The sequence below is a fragment of the Halichoerus grypus genome, chromosome 3 (assembly GCF_964656455.1).
Source record: "Halichoerus grypus chromosome 3, mHalGry1.hap1.1, whole genome shotgun sequence".
NCBI classification, from domain to species: domain Eukaryota; kingdom Metazoa; phylum Chordata; class Mammalia; order Carnivora; family Phocidae; genus Halichoerus; species Halichoerus grypus.
The window spans coordinates 104,672,793-104,690,727 of NC_135714.1; the positions used below are offsets into that span (position 1 = coordinate 104,672,793).

The window sequence follows — 17,935 nt, forward strand, 5'->3', positions numbered from 1 at the left end:
ATTGGAAGAACAAATATTGTTAAAATGCATATACTATCCAAAGCAATCTACAGATTCAGTGCAATCCCTATCAAAATACCAACAGCATATTTCACAGAACTAGAACAAATAATCCTAAAATTTGTATGGAAGCACAAAAGACCCTGAATAGCTAAAGCAACCTTGAAAAAGAAGAACAAAGCTGCAGGTATCACAATCTAATTTCAAGGTATACTACAAAGCTGTAGTATTCAAAACAGTATGGTACTGGCACAAAAATAGACACAGATCAATGAAACAGAATAGAGAACCCAGAAATAAACCCATGATTATGTGGTCAATTAATCTTTGACAAATGAGGCAAGTGTATGCTATGGGAAAAAAGATCTCTTCAACATATGGTATTGTGAAAACTGGACAGCTATATGCAAAAGAATGAAACTGGGCCACTTTCTTACACCATATACAAAAATAAATTAAAAGTGGATAAGGACCTAAGTATGAGACTTGAAACCATAAAAATCCTAGAAGAGAGCATAGGCAATAGTCTCTCTGATATTGGCCATAGCAACTTCTTTTTTACATAGGTCCTTAGGCAAGGGAAACAAAAGCAAAAATAAACTGTTGGGACTACATTAAATAAAAGGTTCTGCACAGCAAAGAAACAATCAACAAACTAAAAGACAACCTACTGAATGGGAGAAGGCATTTGCAATGACATATCTGATAAATGGTTAGTATCCAAAATATATAAAGAACTTACACAATTCAATGCCAAAAAAGAACTCCACCAAGTAATCCAATTAAAAAATAGAAGAAATAAACATAGATTTCTCCAAAGAAGATGTACAGATGGCCAAACAGACACATGAAAAGTTGTTCAACATCACTCATCATCGGGGAAAGGCAAATTCAAAACCATAATGAGATATCCTTTCATAATTGCTGTCAGAATGGCTAAAATAAAAAACACAAGAAACAAGTGTTGGCAAGGTGTGTAGAGAAAGGGACCTCACCAGACACGAAAGCTAATAGCACCTTGATCTTGGATTCCTCAGCCTCCAGAACTGTGAGAAATAAGTGTTTGTAACTTACATCACCCAATCTATGGCATTTTTATTATTATAGGCTGAATAATCTAATTAATACAATACCTTTCAATACATTGCTACCCAAATTAGCATTAGCTGCCCAATGAACTGCCTTTGGTTACTTGTTTTGTTCTTTTATAACCTACAAAACTTTTTATTAGAGAAAGTTTAAAATATATACAAAAATACAAGGACCAGTATAAAGATCCCCATGTATCCATCATCCAGCCTCAGCAGTTATCATCACATGACCAGTTGTTTCATCTATACCTCCACTAGCTCTTTTCCCCTCCCTGGTACTGCATTATTTTGAAGCATATCCTAGGTGACATATCATTTCATCAAATATTTTAGAAAATGATTATGTAAGTCATTATATAAGTAATATGTACATATTCGTACATATTAGATACATAAATGATTAATATGTGTCTCTAAAAGATAAGGACTTAAAAAAATAATCAGTTCCATTCTCATGCCTAAAAATTTAAAAATTCCCTTAGAAGCAGAAAATATCCAGTTAGTGTTAAAATTTCCCCTTGGCCTTATGTTTTTCTACAAAAAAAATTAAAAATATTTGCTTTAATCAGAATTCAAACAAGGTTTACACATTGCTTTTATTGATATGTCGTTTATGTATCTTTAAAAAAATTTTTTTTAAGAGATTTTATTTGAGAGCATGAGCATGAGTGGAGGAGGGTGGAGAGGAGCAGAGGTAAAGGGAAAAGCAGACTCCCTGCTAAGTAGGGAGCCCAACACAGGGCTTGATCCCAGGACCCTGAGATCATGACCTGAGCCGAAGGGAGAAACTTAACTGACTGTGCCACCCAGGTGCCCCCCTTATGTATCTTTTAATTGAGGAATTTCCTCTCCCTCTTGGAACTCATGAACTCATGAATGTGATTATTTTCATAGTCATGTTTAATATGGTACACACTTATATTTTATTCTAGATTATTTTAAAACACTGACAATGCTAACATTGTTATGTTCCTATAAAAGTAACATATACTCAATGAAGAAAAATTTCAAAATATCAAAAGGTATATGAAAATAAAATATTTTTGTTTCATTATTCCATAACTGTTAATTCTTAGGGATAATTTTCTACTAAACTGTATATATTCAAGTGTATAATTTTTATTAGTAAGTATTCCCTCTGCTATTACTTTGGGCTTAATTGAAATCAGAGATTTTTTTAAAAAAAGATTTTATTTATTTATTTGACAGAGAGAGATACAGCGAGAGAGAGAGAGCACAAGCAGGGGGAGTGGGAGAGGGAGAAGCAGACTCCCCGCCAAGCAGGGAGCCCAACGCGGGGCTCGATCCCAGGATCCTGGGATCATGACCTGAGCTGAAGGCAGACGCTTAATGACTGAGCCACCCAGGCACCCCTGAAATTAGAGATCTTAATTAGAAATCTTTTTTTGGGTGCCTGGGTGGCTCAGTTGGTTAAGCAACTGCCTTCGGATCAGGTCATGATCCTGGAGTCCCGGGATTGAGTCCCACATTGGGCTCCCTGCTCCGCGGGGAGTCTGCTTCTCCCTCTGACCCTCCCCCGTCTCATGCTCTCTCTCTATCTCATTCTCTCTCTCAAATAAATAAATAAAATCTTTAAAAAAAAATTTTTTTTTTTTGTAGTTCTTACTCTTAATAATAGAGAACAAGGTGGGTACCAGAGGGGATGGGAGTGGGGGGATGGGTGAAATAGGTGATGTGGATTAAGGACCACACTTGTGATGAGAACAGGGTGATGTATGGAACTGCTGAATTATTATACTGTACACCTGAAACTAATATAACACTGTATGTTAACTGGAATTAAAAAATATATAACAAAGTAGTAATATGGCAAAAAAAGATCTTTTTCTAGTTCTCATGGTAGAAGCTTTGATTTTCACAATTTTTGCTTTGCTAATATAAACACTTAAAGCTATAGCTTTTCCTTTAAGCATGTTGACTTTCCATTATCATATAATTAGGAAATATTTTCTAATTTCCCTTGTATTTATCGGTGTTTTTTAGAAGTATACTGCTTAATCTCCAAATATTTGGGGGATTTTCTAGATAACATATTGTTACTAATTTCTAATATAATACTTTGTTTGATTTTAATCCTTTTAAATATATTGAGACTTATTTTGTGGCCAGTATGTAATTTATTCTTGGGAGTATTCCTTAAAAAAGAATGTATATTCTGTTTGGGTGCAGTGATCTTTAAGTGTCAACTTGGCGGACATATTCATATGTAAAAGTGAAGTTGGATTTTCATACCTCATAACAAAAGTTAACTCAAAATGGATCAAAACCTAAATGGATAAGGTAAAACTAAACCTCTTAAGAGAAAAGCTTAGTTGTAAATCTTCATTCATGACTTTGGATCATGCAGTGGTTTCTTAGATAGGACAATAAAAGCACAAATAATAACAAAATTGATAAACTGGATTTCATGAAAATTAAAAATTTTCTACTTCAAAGGACAACATCAAGAGAGTGGAAAGTCAACCCACAGGATGGGAGAAAATATTTGCAATATTAGAGATTTTTGTCTAGAATATATAAAGAGCTCTTACAACTCAGTGATAAAAAGACAACCTAATTTAAAAATGAGCCAAGGATCTGAATAGATATTTCTCTAAAGAAGATATACAAATAGCCAATGAGTACATGAAAAGATGCCTAATATCATTACCCATCAGAAAAATGCTTATCGAAACTATGAGATATCACTTCACACCCAAGTAGGCTGGCTATTATAAAAACGAACAGAAACAGAAAAACAGAAAACAAAAAACAAAAAACAAAAAAAACCCCACCAAAAACAAAAACCCAAAACACAGACTATAACAAATGTGGTCTGGATGTGGAGAACCTGGAACCCTCAATTTCTAGTGGGAATGTAGAATGGTTGCTTTGAAAAGTCTGACAATTCCTAAATGATTAACCATAGTCACCGTATGACTTAGTAATTTGACTTTTCAGTGTATATCCAGAAGAAATGAAAATATGTCTACCCAAAATCTTGTTTCTGTAGCATGTTCATAGCAGTATAATTCATAGTAGCCCAAAAATGGAAACAAAACAAATGTTCATCAACCAATGGAGGTAAATCAAATGTGGTTCATCTATTCGATGGAATGTTATTTGGCAACAAAAAGGAATTAAGTACTGATAATGGCTACCACATGGATGAACCTGGAAAACCTTATGCTAAGTGAAAGAAGCCAGTCATAAAAGACCATATATTGCATGATTCCATTTATGTGAAATATCCAGGATAGAGACAGGAAGTAGATTAGTGGTAGCCTAGGCCTGGGGATGGTGGTATTGGGGTCATAGGAGGTGTCCTAAAGGCTATAGGATGATGAAAATGTTCTAAAATTGATTGTAGTAATGGTTGCACAACTCTGACTATACTAAAAACCACTGAATTGCATGTACACTTTAAATGAATTGTATCATATGTGAATTACTATAGACTGTTAAAAAACAAAGGAACCAGGAGCACCAATAGTTCAGGACAAGAGCCCTTGATATTACTTAATATCATTGTGACTTTAGAAAAAGAACTTGTCAGCTGGAGTTAATTGATTTGAACAATTCAAGTTCACTAGGCAAATAAGCATAGGATAGCTTACAATGCTGGCAATTTTTTTTAGCACAGTTTTCAGATGACTATGATGGTAAGAGGAGAATAAAGTCTCAGGTGAATGAAAGCTACATGATGTAAAAAGAAAAAAGTCAGGTAAAGTTGGTAGATAATGTTATTCATATATTCCGTATTCTTATTGTCAATTTTTGCTTGAGATATTTTAGGATTCTATTATTAGGTGCTACACATTTAAGATTATTATGTCTTCTTGATGTATCTGACCTCTTATCATCATGCAATCACCTTCTTCATCTCCATACTACTTGCTTTGAAGTCCACATTATCAGATAAAATTAATATAGCCATATCAGCATTCTTAGGGTGTGCATTTTTTCCCCATGTTTTTACTTTCAACTTGCCTTTGTCTTTGTATTTAAAGTGCTTTTCTTATAAACAACACAGTTGAGTTTTGCTTTTATATCTTGTTGACAATTTTTTCCCTTAAATGTAAATGTTCATTTACATTTAGTGTAATTATTGATATGTTGGGTTTAATCTGCCATCTTGGAATTTGTTTTCTAATTTCCCCATCTGTTCTTTGTCCAGTTTCTCTTTTCCTTCCTTCTTTTGGGTTGAGTAGATTTTTGTATTCTATTTTGCCTTATAGCCCAGCTGCCAACTGTTTGGGTAGGTCAGGAGTTAGCCTTGCTCTTGAACTCAACCCCTGGCTTGTCTTGGAAGATCTCTCTTCATCCTGCTTTGCATATCTCTCTTCATCCTACTTTCCATTTGGTGAAGGCTCAGTGCTTGTCAGAGGGATCTTACTCAGAGATTGCCCTGCTCCTAGCCTTCAGGGAACTGCTGCTTTGCACTCAGCAAAGGCCTGGGGGTGCTTCAGGAAGACTTCTCAGCGCTTCTGTTCTGTCTGAGCCTTTGATGTGTAGTGGTTGTGCACTAGGTGCAAGCTCTGTGAAAAAGAACTGGCAGGTGGGTATGGAGTAGTTCTTTAATTAGAGCTCCTCAGAACTCTAATTCCTCATATCAACAGCTGTTAAGAGTTAATAAAGTTTCAGCTGTTTTCTCCATACTTCCCTTTTTTGGCAGGTTTATTCTTTCTCCTGTCAGAGATAAAAGCAGTTAGGCATCTCTTTTTTGGGAAGGGATCATTTGTATGTGGAATTTAGTTCATTTAGGTTACTTTGCTTCTCAGCTTTAATGGGTTTTTAAAGAAAATTTATGATTTTATGGCTTATACAGCTTGTTGTTTTAGGCTGGGGTTATTTCTAAAGTGTATATTTTTATAATTATATGGCAATGGAAACATTTTTAAAGCATCTACAATTAATGTTTATTTTTTAGTGGCTTCTTGAGTGATAATTGCCTAGTGTGGAATACCCAAGGAATCTGTAAAAGGTCAATGAATAAATGAATGGTGGCATTTACTTTAGGTATTGAGTCACTGGTATTGGCCCCACATTAATATACATAATCTCCCTTATGATCAGTAATACAGTTAATGATGGTGAGCTACAGCTAGGGTACAGTTTATTGATTAAGCACCAAAAGAAAGTATAGTGATTATGAAATCTTGCCTCATGAGCATTTATGCAGCCTTATGAGTTAAAATATATTCATAATTATATTCATAATTAATATGGCTTATGTGGATCACTTTAGAGCTGTATACAAGGTTTGGTCATACTCATTAAGATAATTTTGGTTATATTTGTTAAAAATAAAGCTTATTTTTTACACTTCACTGTAATGCTGTGAAAAAGACTTTATGCCCTTCTTTGTTTAGTTTTCATGTTTTGATTGTATTTCTTTTACCTTACATTATCTTTTAAGATTCTGTAGAATAATTTTGCCTAGTAAATGCAGGCTTACCTAATGCTATGCTCTCTGAAATCTAGGAGTGACTGGTCCACAGAGGAGAATCAGGCATTTAATGTTCAACAGATTTTTTTTAAATGTAAATTCTCAGACATTCATAAAGTAAGTAGTGCAAATAGAATAATAAACTCCCATGCTTCTAATAACTGTTGACATAGGTTAATCAAACTTGTTTTATTTATCCTGCCCACTTTATAAAAAAACTTGATTGGCTGGTAGAATATTTTATTTATTTTTGATTGCTAAAATGTTTTAAAGCTAATCTCAGATGTTATGTCTTGTTTTACCTGTAGGTTGCTCTGCCTGATACAGAAAACTTTAAAACATAATTACTGTGACATAATATCTAATAAAGTTAATAATTCCATAATTTTTCAAACATTGCTTTTTCATGTCATGTTTCCCTAGCTACCTGGAAACACCTGGGAAAATTAACTTTGTTTCTAATGTTATCTGATTAATATTATGCTAATTCCTAAACATTTGAAGATTTACTGCTTTTTTTCTATTGCTCTCAAGAATGTCCTAGATATGTTCATAGGCCATATAATGGCCTATGAAAAAATTCATTCTGAGACCAGGTAAATTTTATAAACAATGTATACTTGATCCCCTTATGGTGATTTATAAGATATATAATGCAGGTTATAAGTAGCAAAGGTTTGAGAAGTTTGGCAATAAAGAGTTAACTTGGCTTAACCAAGAGTTTCCTAAATTTATTTAGCCCCAGAACCTGTTTTTTATGTAACCTCTCTTAGCTAAAATACATTTTGGAGAATACTATTTTAGGCAGGAGAATACTACCTCTGAATGGCAAAACAGAAGCTGTTAACTTCATTTATATTTGAGTTAGATAATTATCCTTATGGCATAATCATAATCATGTAATATATATTTTTCCCTAAAATCTGCTTAATATTGATAATGTAGTACAACAGGTCATCCTCCTCAGGATCTTACATTCTGAAATCTTTCAACACACTGTAAAAGCAAATCAAGTATGAGCATTTTGTTTTTTCATGAGATAGATATTTGCCAAAAAAAAAAAAAAAAAAAAAGGTATACACCACAACCCGTCTGTAAAGAAAGATAAAAGACAATTGGTATTGTATTAAAGGGGAAGCTAGAAATAAGATGTGTAGAAACTTAAGGAAATACAAACCAAAAGATAATAGTGATCAATTAGATTATTTTTTATTTGTGAAGAACTGGTTAAAAATATCTTTAAAGGGGCACTGGGGTGACTTAGTTGGTTAAGTGTGGACTTTTAATTTCGGCTCAGGTCATGATCTCAGGGTCATGAGATGGAGCCCGGGTCAGGCTCTGCACTCAATGTGGAGTCTGCTTAAGATTCTCTCCCTCCCTCTCCCTTTGCCCCTTTCCCTGCCCCAGCATCCTGCGAGCATGTGCACTGTCTCTCTCTTAAAAAAAAAACAAAAACAAAACACTTTTAAGAAGTTTAAACTTAGGCAGTGGTGTGGAAATAAATTCTTACATTTTTATGTACTTTTATTTTTAAAAAATATTTCTTTATTAGAGGGAGATAAAGCATGAGCAGAGGCCAAGTGGAGGCTAATTGCTCATCAAAGGAAAACATTCTCCATTCTGCCACTCTTCTCTGCTCACTGACACTAGAGTGAGAAGGGAATCTAGAGGCACTCATGTTCTAGAGGATCTGCATCTCATCCTAATATGATCTAATTGACACTCATCCCCGGCCCCCCACCTTGCCAACCCTCCAGAGTGGATTAGCTGGTTGCTCCTGTCTTCATATAGCGTAAATGTGTAGACGGTTGTTTTTTCTGTGATGCCACAATAGTAATTTTTCCATTACAGTCAAACTGCAACTTCAAGCAGAAGAGAGAGGGGTTGTGTCCATCAAAGGAGTATGTGCAAATCGCTATCTTGCCATGAAGGAAGATGGAAGATTACTGGCTTCTGTAAGTAATACTCTTTGTAGTTATTTTTTTTTTTCTTTGTTAGCTTTTGTTGCTGTTAATTTACTAGTATTGGTATTCTTTATTAAGGATTTTGCAAGTATTATATAATCTAACCTTCACATTCACCCTATAAAATAGTATTACTCTCTTTATTTCACAGATACAAAAACTGAAGTTCTGAGGGAGTAAGTAACCATGGAAACACAGCTCATAAGAGGTAGAGCCTGGATGGCACTTGAGGCAGTCTTGACTCTAGAGCATGAGCTCTAATTCATTGCATTTTACTGCCTTCTCTGCAAAGCTATTAAGCTGTAATTGTTAAAAAAATTCTTATATTGTGCAGTTGTTTGAAGATCAGTGGGATGGATATATGCAATTTTGAGTATCAGTTTTTAAGTTTCTGCTTTCAGATTTCACATACAAAATGTTTGCAGTATAGAATGCTAGGTAAGAAAGTGGGTTCTTCACCTAGATACTGATACCGGCGCTGCCACATATTAGCTGTGTGTTCTTGAGCAAAGTATTCTGAGTTAGTTTCCTTACCTGTAAAATAGACACAATAATGATCCTATCTTAAAGAGTTTTTGTGAGGACTAAATTAGAGAATTTATATCAAATGCCAAAATCCGGGTCATGCATAATAGGTCCTCAAAAGTTTTACCTCCTCTTCCTCTACTCATTTATATATAAGCTCATTCAGGACAAGGACTGTACTTTTTCACTTTTTATCACAGCTAGTCAGGAGTCCTAGCTCCTGGCTAGTACTCTTTTCACTAATGCAGCCTCCCTGTCAACTCCACCATTGTCATCAGAACCAGGATTAGAGGTCTGTTGGGCAGACACAATATGTGGGAAATACTGCAGAGAAATAAAGCAGTATAAAAGATAGATTTGACTTCTGTCTCACTGGGGGAGTAGATGGGACATACACGTAAAGTGTGTGTGTGTGTGTGTGTGTGTGTGTGTGTGTGTGTGTATACACACAGACGATAGCCATGATACCAATACCGGTAGCCAGTTACCATTGCTTATAACTTTCCCCATATAAGAGACCCAATATTACTGAGCAGTTATGATGTTTTAAGCCATACACCTAGTTTTTGAAATTTTTTCTGAGTGACGACCTTTGGATTTCTGAAGGTACCAAAACAGACTTCTTACAGAGAAAAAGAATATTTCAATCATCTGATTGATCATCTGACAAGGATATATTTATGTTGATATACTTTCAACTTACGTGACTTTTATGGGATAAATAGCAACTCTGGGTGTAATGGTGTGTGGCCCTCTTTGGTAGTTGAATAAACTGTAGAATCCTCTTCAAGAATAGCCAATATTTACTCAGTGTACAGTGTGCCAGATGCTATGCTAGGCATCTGGGTTATAAAATTGAATACCAAATTGTCTGTGCTCTTAATGAATCACAATCTTGGGGGGGGCAGAAGTATAAGTAAGTATTTGTAATAATTGTAAGGGTTTTGATGTGTTCCTTCTATACCTTGTATAAATGCATAGTAATATTGGATAGGAAGTAAGAAGTATTATGACAAAGGAAGTAATAGAGGAAAGGAAGTGATTAAACTTATCTTGGAAGATGACCCATCAATAGGATTTTAGATGATGTAGGAGAAGGAATTTATCAGGCAGTCAGGGAGCAGATGAGTGGAGATGAGGGTATAGATACTTTTAGAACATAGTACGTGAAAGACATGGGTGCAGAAGGCTTAGGAGGTGTTTCTCCAGCATTACAAATAATTCACTACTGCAGGAGTGTAAAGTGCAAAGGAAATGCAAACTGGAAGAGAAAAGGCTGGAGAGGTAGATAGACTACCTGCTGACATGCCTTCTACAGCGTGTGTTACAAGCAGTGGAAAGCCATGAAGAGTTTTAAGAAGAGACACAATCTGTTTTGAATTTGAGAAAGATCACTCTGGCAGCATTACAGAGGACGGATTTGAGGGGGCTGACATGGTGGAGACAAACCAGTTAGAAGGCCTTCATAATAGTCCAAGCAAGTCATGATGAAAATCTGGCAATGACAGGACAGAGAGGATTGAGCAAAGTACTAGCACTTGAGATTGATTAGATTTAGGAGTGAAGTAGAGGGAAAAGTCCTAGGTTTCTGGTTCGGATGAGAAGGTAGATGAGAAAGGGGAAAGAGGAAAAGAGCAAGTTCTGGGAAAAGGTAATACAGGTTCAAATTTAGACTTACCTAGTTTGAGTTGCCTAAGAGAAATTCAGGTGGGGATGTTCACTACATAGTTGTAATTTGGGTCTGGAACTTGGAAGAGAGGTCTGTGTCCATATATAGATTCGGGTATCATCAGCATATAGGTAATAGTCAAATTAGGGGAATGGATGCAGTTCCTGGGCAAAAAATATCGTCCCAAAAGATTGACTACTTGGGACTTGTACTGTTGTCTTTTTTTCCTACCAGTCTGTTGTCAACTTAAAGGGTGATGTAATATGTTGGGAATCTACCAAAGGAGCATTTTAAATATTTCCAGGACAGTGAATCAGTAATTTTGGATGACCTTGAGTTTATAGAGAGGAGAGGTTTATTCCTACTCTTCTCACATCAGGATGTGACAAAACACATGTAGTGTGAATCATGATGGCTTCTGCAAAGGTTTGGTGTTGGTTTGGCTACTGTCAAACAGTGAAGGTGGTGGAGAAAATAAAGGAGATGCATACCTTTGCTTTTGTTATGACTAACTGTGGACAACATTAGTCAAGTGGTTTTAAAGCTCTCACTTTTTCTTAATCTGGTTCAGTGAATGATTTGGAACTGTTATCCTGTAGTTTTCCACTTACTGAGATCAGAAGATCCAGTAACCTAGTAATCATGGTGGCCCTGTAAGATACTCATGGGAGGGGTTATTTATCTCCAGAACATAGGCTGGAATTTATGTTCATCTGTTATGATGAAAAGCTTCATAGTTGTCAAAAGTGATGAAAACAGAAGCTACTCTATTTTAAAGTGCATCTCTGAAACTACTGGGGTCCATAAAAGAGGAGATGAATTTAGAACAAGTCTAGACATGAAAACTGAACTATCTTCTCATTCTTACAGAATTCTCTACAAGTTAGAATTCAGAGAATTCTGACCTCTTCCCTTGGTGAATAGTCATTAAGCTTTCCAAACTGTTGATTCTGTGCCATCAGAAGCAGAAAGTACTCTGAAATAAAGTGTTTTATAGTTTCTTCCTTAGCTCAGCAGGACCTTTCACAAGATTAAGGTATTTTATTTAGTCTTAAATATGTTTCTATCTCTTTGGATATATATTCTTCCTGATACAACAGATTTCCTTCAAGTTGATGCAATAAGAGTTAATTTAGCAATGCTTAGAAATTTTTATCACAAACTATGTAGGGACAAAGTCACAGCTATTACACATAAATGGAAAATTTAGGATTTATCAGTTTCCTTTGAGCAACGGCACCAGCCAAGATTCAGTTGTTGTCGCTCCCATCATAGGCTTTATTCTTGCCAAGTTCACGAGTTAATCTCCAGTCTTACCATTCAATGTATGCGGCTTGCTTCTTTGACTCTTCAGCAGCAATCCTATCTCTTCCAAATTAGTCTGGGTGGGCTGCGTCATTTTTCAGATGAGAAGTGCTCCTACCCTCAAATCAAGGAGGTGATGTCGGTCAGTCAGTAAGTGACATATTTCTTTCCAAGTCAGATCCATAGGCAGTGAGATGTCAACAACAGCAACTTTTAGGTAAGAAATTAAAAGTCTTGACCCTTGGCTATTAATATTATCTGTGCCAAACATTTAATGCGTTGAGATGAATCACTGATGGTAAAAGACACCGTCGCTGGGGATGTCAGCAGAGACCTCACTCAGGTGACAATGAGAAGAGACAGCTGGCATATAAAAAGCAAAGAGAACAAAAAAACCTAATAGCAACTTTTGGTAGAAGTCCAGTGTGTGACCACTAGCCATCATGGGGATGCAGATGCCTCTTTTAACCTGGAGAACCTGGGGTTTATGAACTTGCATTTGCCACAAGCATAATTCTTTCCACTCTTCTACCTGGCCCCATTTCAGACTGTTGTGTTATGGCACATCCCTGGATTCTTCTACCTTCTCCCCTGTTTATGATTCCTGCAGTGATTTGCAAAACATTCTCATTTCCTCTTAGAAGACTACTCTGGACACATAAAATATTTTGGTGTCTAAGAGTCATGTTGATTGCTACCAGTTGAGAGTATGAAAAAAGACTAAGTTTTTTCCCCCAATACCTTCACATAGTAATGGCATGAATGCTTTCAAGCTAAGGAATCCTCACTGTTTGAAAACATTTCTTAAGGGTCTTTCCCCTGCCCCCTTTTGAAGCTAGAAAATACAAACATTTAAAGAGTAACTATATTTAACTGCCAAAGCCTATATTTAGAGGCTTAACTTGAGTAGTTTTTTAATACATAACAGACTCTTATTCCATTCCATAGAGGATAAATTTTGTTGTCATGAATAACAGAGGTCCAGAACAAATATTAGGATTTATGATTTCTTACGTGTTCACAAAATTGTAGGTTTTAAAAAAATGCATATAGTGAGGTTAACTGTAGTTTTAAATTTAAGTCACCAAACAACATCAATGTTGGCATTGGTAAAGAAAATTTGCCTGGTCTTTATGTGCTAGAAAATTGCATGTTGATTTCTATATAATGCTATAGATCATGATATCCTGAACAAGATATCTCAATATTAGAAATGTACATGTAACTTGTGTGGATCCATAATAGTGAAACATGAAAAAAAATTTATTCTCGGGTGCCTGGGTGGCTCAGTCGTTAAGCGTCTGCCTTCGGCTCAGGTCATGATCCCAGGGTCCTGGGATCGAGTCCCACATCGGGCTCCCTGCTCAGCGGGAAGCCTGCTTCTCCCTCTCCCACTCCCCCTGCTTGTGTTCCTGCTCTCGCTCTCTCTCTCTCTGTCAAATAAATAAATAAAATCTTAAAAAAAAAAAATTATTCTCTGAGGAGATACACTTAATTACTGTGAAAGTAAAATATATTGAGACCTACATATACAGCAAAGTAAGGAAAATAGATTTTTGAGGGCTCAGTTACTTAGATTGACAATATATACCGATCAGGTTTGTCAGAAAAATATAGTAATTGAAGAGGAATGTATATTATTTTTAAGAGATAAAACACTAGATTAAATTCAAAGTTTACTACCTAATGAGAATTATTTTTAGAAACCAGCCTTATAAAAATTTTATACAACCTGTATGTATATACAAAGGTTAAGATCAAATTTGCTTTTAACTTTTCACAATTTGTGTGTTTTATTTTGTTCTGAAATAATCAACACTGATACTTACATCATGTCTGTTTTTAATTCTCAGAAGTGGTGTAAGCAAAGCATTTTTGGATCCATGTTGAGCAAACTCCGTCATAAGCCAAAACTGAAAAATCAAAGTACTGTAAAAGAATAAACAATCCAAAAAACAGAACATGGGGAAATGGCCATAAAGTTCACATCTAACCTTTAGCAGTGGACCAGATTTGTGCAATCGATGCATAATGGGAAGAGATGACAGTGAGGAGGAGAAATTACCCTGCCTCTTATTTCTTTTCTCATTGTATATCCAGATTTTTGTTAATCTTGATCATCTGGCTGAGGTATTATTTGTCTCTACTATAAAGTTATTCTTTTCCCCCCCTTTCCACCCTGTATTCTTTGGAAGTAAGTCACTATACATAGTCCACATTTAAGGGATAGGGGCTAATGCTCCATCTCCTTGAGGAAGAAATATTTACAAATTTGGAATTCTTTTGCATGAGAAATCTGTCTATTCTCCATTTATTTATTTATTCAATCATTTATATCAATATACATATACTCATGGATATTTATTTTATACTTTGGGTTATAACCCAATACTGTGTTATTTATTTTGTTCAAATTGTTTTTGCTATGGTCATTGGGAGCTTTTCCAGTTGGCTCCTGTATTCTTTGACACACCCCCATCAATGTTGGAAGATTTTGAGCACTTCCTAATGGCCCATAAGATGCTCCAGGTTCATCTTCTATATTCTCTACTATAGTCTAGGAGGAGCCATTTCTCTAAGGAGCCCTCATTGCTTTTATGGGAAATGGTATTATAGACCAAGATCTGGATGTTAGGTTTGCTTTTTGCTGATGAAGTGTGTTTGCTTCTAGGTCCTCTCACCTGACAGAGCAAGAAATATAGGCATACACTACCCTGGGTATATATACATCTATGATTATTTCTTTATCTGTATATTAAGCCAAACATGAGTACTTACCAATGTCTCCAACCCTAATCTGCCAGTATCATATGAATCATTTTAGCCTTCCCGTCTTGTCTGTAACCTCCCACTCCAACAGTGAGAAACCTGGTTCCCACCATCTCCTATGATCAGTTTTTTAATATGTGTAAGTATCACTTTACTTTCTTTTTGGAAATTTCAAAGTAAATATCTAGACAAAAACCCATTTAAAATGTTAATTATGCTTTTCCAAACTCTACTTGATTCTTTCCTCTTCAGATACCCCTACAAGGGGTCAAACTCCCAGAATCATCTTTAATATCATTAGCACATTGTTATCACTGTGAACAAATGTTTTAGGACCATGAGCTTAGCTGGTTCATGTGGACAGCCTTCAGAGAGGTCTTGTGGTGTGCACTACCACTAACACCTGACAGGTTTATATTACTCTCATACATGTACATCTACATTCCCTTTTTAGGTTCCATACCTTTTAGAATTGAGAGTAGCTCATTGGAATTATTGTAACTTAACACATTTTCTAACATTCCAAATAAATGAGAACTTTTCAACTGCCAATTCTGTGGCTGTTAGCATTAGGAAGGGGGGGGGGGAGGTTAAATGACGTGTCTGTTGTATAGTATGTGGTCAATACACATTATCTTCGTTAGAATGTCTAATATTCATTTCAAACTCACCATGTCCAAAACTGACTTCCTCATCTTTCCCCGTAAAACCTGTTCCCATTCATAGCCTTCCCTATCTTATTTGATGGCAAGTCCACATTCTAGAACATAAACCTCAGTGTCATCCTTGATTCCTCTATTTCTCTCGTACTGCACGTCCAATCTGTCAGGAAACCCTGTTGATTCTACTGTCAAAATATATCCAGATGCAGACAGCTTTTTACCATCTCTGCGGCCATCCCTGTAGTCCAAGTCTCCACTGTCTCTGCCTAGGTTACTGAGCAAGCCTCTAACAGTGTCTCTGTATCTGCTTTTGGCCCAGCGTAGTTTTGGCAGCCAAAGTCATGCTGGAAAAATATGTCAGATCATTCCACTTTTCTGCTTAAAATCCTACCATGGCTTTCTATTTTCTCAGCGTAGGAGCTAAATATTTACAATACCTACAAATCTCCTATCCCAATACCTTTCTGACCTCATTTCCAATTACTCTTCCCTTCAAACCCTCTGCTTCGTACACACTACCCTTCACACATTCTAGGCCTGGTCCTACTATAAGGGCTTTTGCATTGGCTAGTCCCTCTCTCTTCTCTGATAGCTGGATAGTTAACTCCTTCAAGTATTTGCTCAAATGTCAGTTTCTCAATGGAGCTTACTGTGACTATGCTATTTAAATTGCAACCTATTCTCTACCCCCACCACTCCTAATCCCTCTTATCCTACTCAGCTTTACCTTTTTCTATAGGATTTATCATATTGTAACATATAACTTATTTAGTTATGCTTATTGCTTATTGTGTGTCTCCCCAGCTGGAATTTGAATGGCACAAAGTTCACTGATGTATCCCAGTGCCTGGAAGACAAGCTATACATTAAATGAATGAATACATCACTTGAACTGTGTGCTTTATATATCCCCAAATTACTCTTAAATTTTATTTATTTTTTTATTTTACTTATTTATTTGACAGAGAGAATGAGGCAGTGAGAGAGGGAACACAAGCAGGGAGAGTGGGAGGGGGAGAAGCAGGCTCCCCGCTGAGCCAGGAGCCCGATGTGGGGCTCTATCCCAGGACCCTGGGATCATGACCTGAGCTGAAGGCAGACGCCAACTGAGCCACCCAGGCGCCCCTTACTCTTAAATTTTAAAAAAGGAAAATTTAATTTTATGAAAAGGTATCAGACTAGATACATGGGCAGAGAGTATCCACAATCTGAAGTAAGTTACTAATAGCATGGAGTTTTAGATAATGTGTATAGGATAATTATGTCACAGGATTGTTGTGATATTTAAATGATATGCATGAAAGAGGTCAAAAGCCATGATTAAGGAATTTCCCATCTCATTGGCCTATATAAAATAAGGCCTCAAAGGCAGGGTACAAGTGTTAATAGCCCTTAGAAACTACTTATCCACTTCCTCTGTGATGTCATTCCTCTGAAGACCCCCTTTTCTTATAAGTTTGAAAAGGTGAGCAGTTAAACATTGAGAATAGGGAAAAAGCTCTGTAAATGTTTATAAAGATAAGCAAAAATTATATTGCATTCATTTTTAACATGAACATTGAGATCATAGTCATTGATAATGATTTGTAAACTTAGGATGGAGAGGCTTGAAAATCATACTTATATTGGGCTGTTAAATGCCTGCTTTACTTGAGAGCTGAATTTTGGCCCTACCACCCATTTGGAAAAATGTAGTTTGTTTTCAAGTGTGTAATAGTTTAGTAAATTTACGTATCTGAACATTCAGCACAGATGCAAGTTTTCCTTCTCTCCCCTTTGTTTTTGTAAAGGTACAAGTAAATTCTATTAAAAAAAAAAAAAAAGTGGGTTTATGATGTATTATCTACTTAATCACTGGTACTATTACTTTTCTCTGAAATACTAGGAACTGGCTAAGAAGGCAGATATTGTTGGCATGGTATGTATCTCAATAGGCCAGGCATTGTAGGGAATGCCAGCTTAGCAATGCGGGGCACCCAACATTCAAAAATCAATGTCCAGAATGATGACTGAATGATGTGGCTTAGGTCTCCCTCTGGGGAATTAGCCTGTGAAGCTCAATGATGACGATTCATGTTACCTTTATGATCACTATGATTTTTTTCACTCTTTACTTGTGCCTGCTTCTTCTACTCCTGATCTTAAACCTGGAATAGGGAAAGAGGAAAATTTTTATCAGGGGCGCTGAAAAGTGACAAAATAAAGTAACACAGGATGACTTCAGTTAATACGAAAAGCACAATAAATTTCACCAAAGGTAAAGTGAAAGTATTGTCTACGGAATAGCCACATTTTTCTAGGTATAAGTGTTTCACTGTTACCACACTTTTATCTTTACATGTATCACATAGCTGGGTCCTTGTGCGATGTATACTTCTTTGTAATGCTACCTGTCATTTATGTGCATCAGAAGGACTTAAGTTGCTTTGTTAGTAATTTCTTGCAAAAAATGGGCAAATTAGATAAGTTTGTATTTCCATTTTAAAAAGTTAACAGTGATC

The 17,935-nt window shown here is 36.0% G+C and overlaps 1 protein-coding gene and 1 long non-coding RNA gene across 2 annotated transcripts in view; both read left to right on the forward strand.

Moving 5' to 3' along the window:
• The window catches only part of LOC144381372 (uncharacterized), a 30,658-nt gene extending 23,890 nt beyond the window's left edge, over nt 1-6,768 (forward strand). Inside the window, exon 3 of the long non-coding RNA XR_013446450.1 lies at nt 6,576-6,768. This is a non-coding gene — a long non-coding RNA (uncharacterized LOC144381372). The remainder of the gene's footprint in view (nt 1-6,575) is intronic.
• Nucleotides 1-17,935, forward strand: part of FGF2 (fibroblast growth factor 2) — a 69,750-nt gene that overhangs the window by 44,453 nt on the left and 7,362 nt on the right. The window contains 1 exon segment of the mRNA XM_036069417.2: nt 8,392-8,495. Within this exon segment, the coding sequence (XP_035925310.2) occupies nt 8,392-8,495 (104 nt within the window).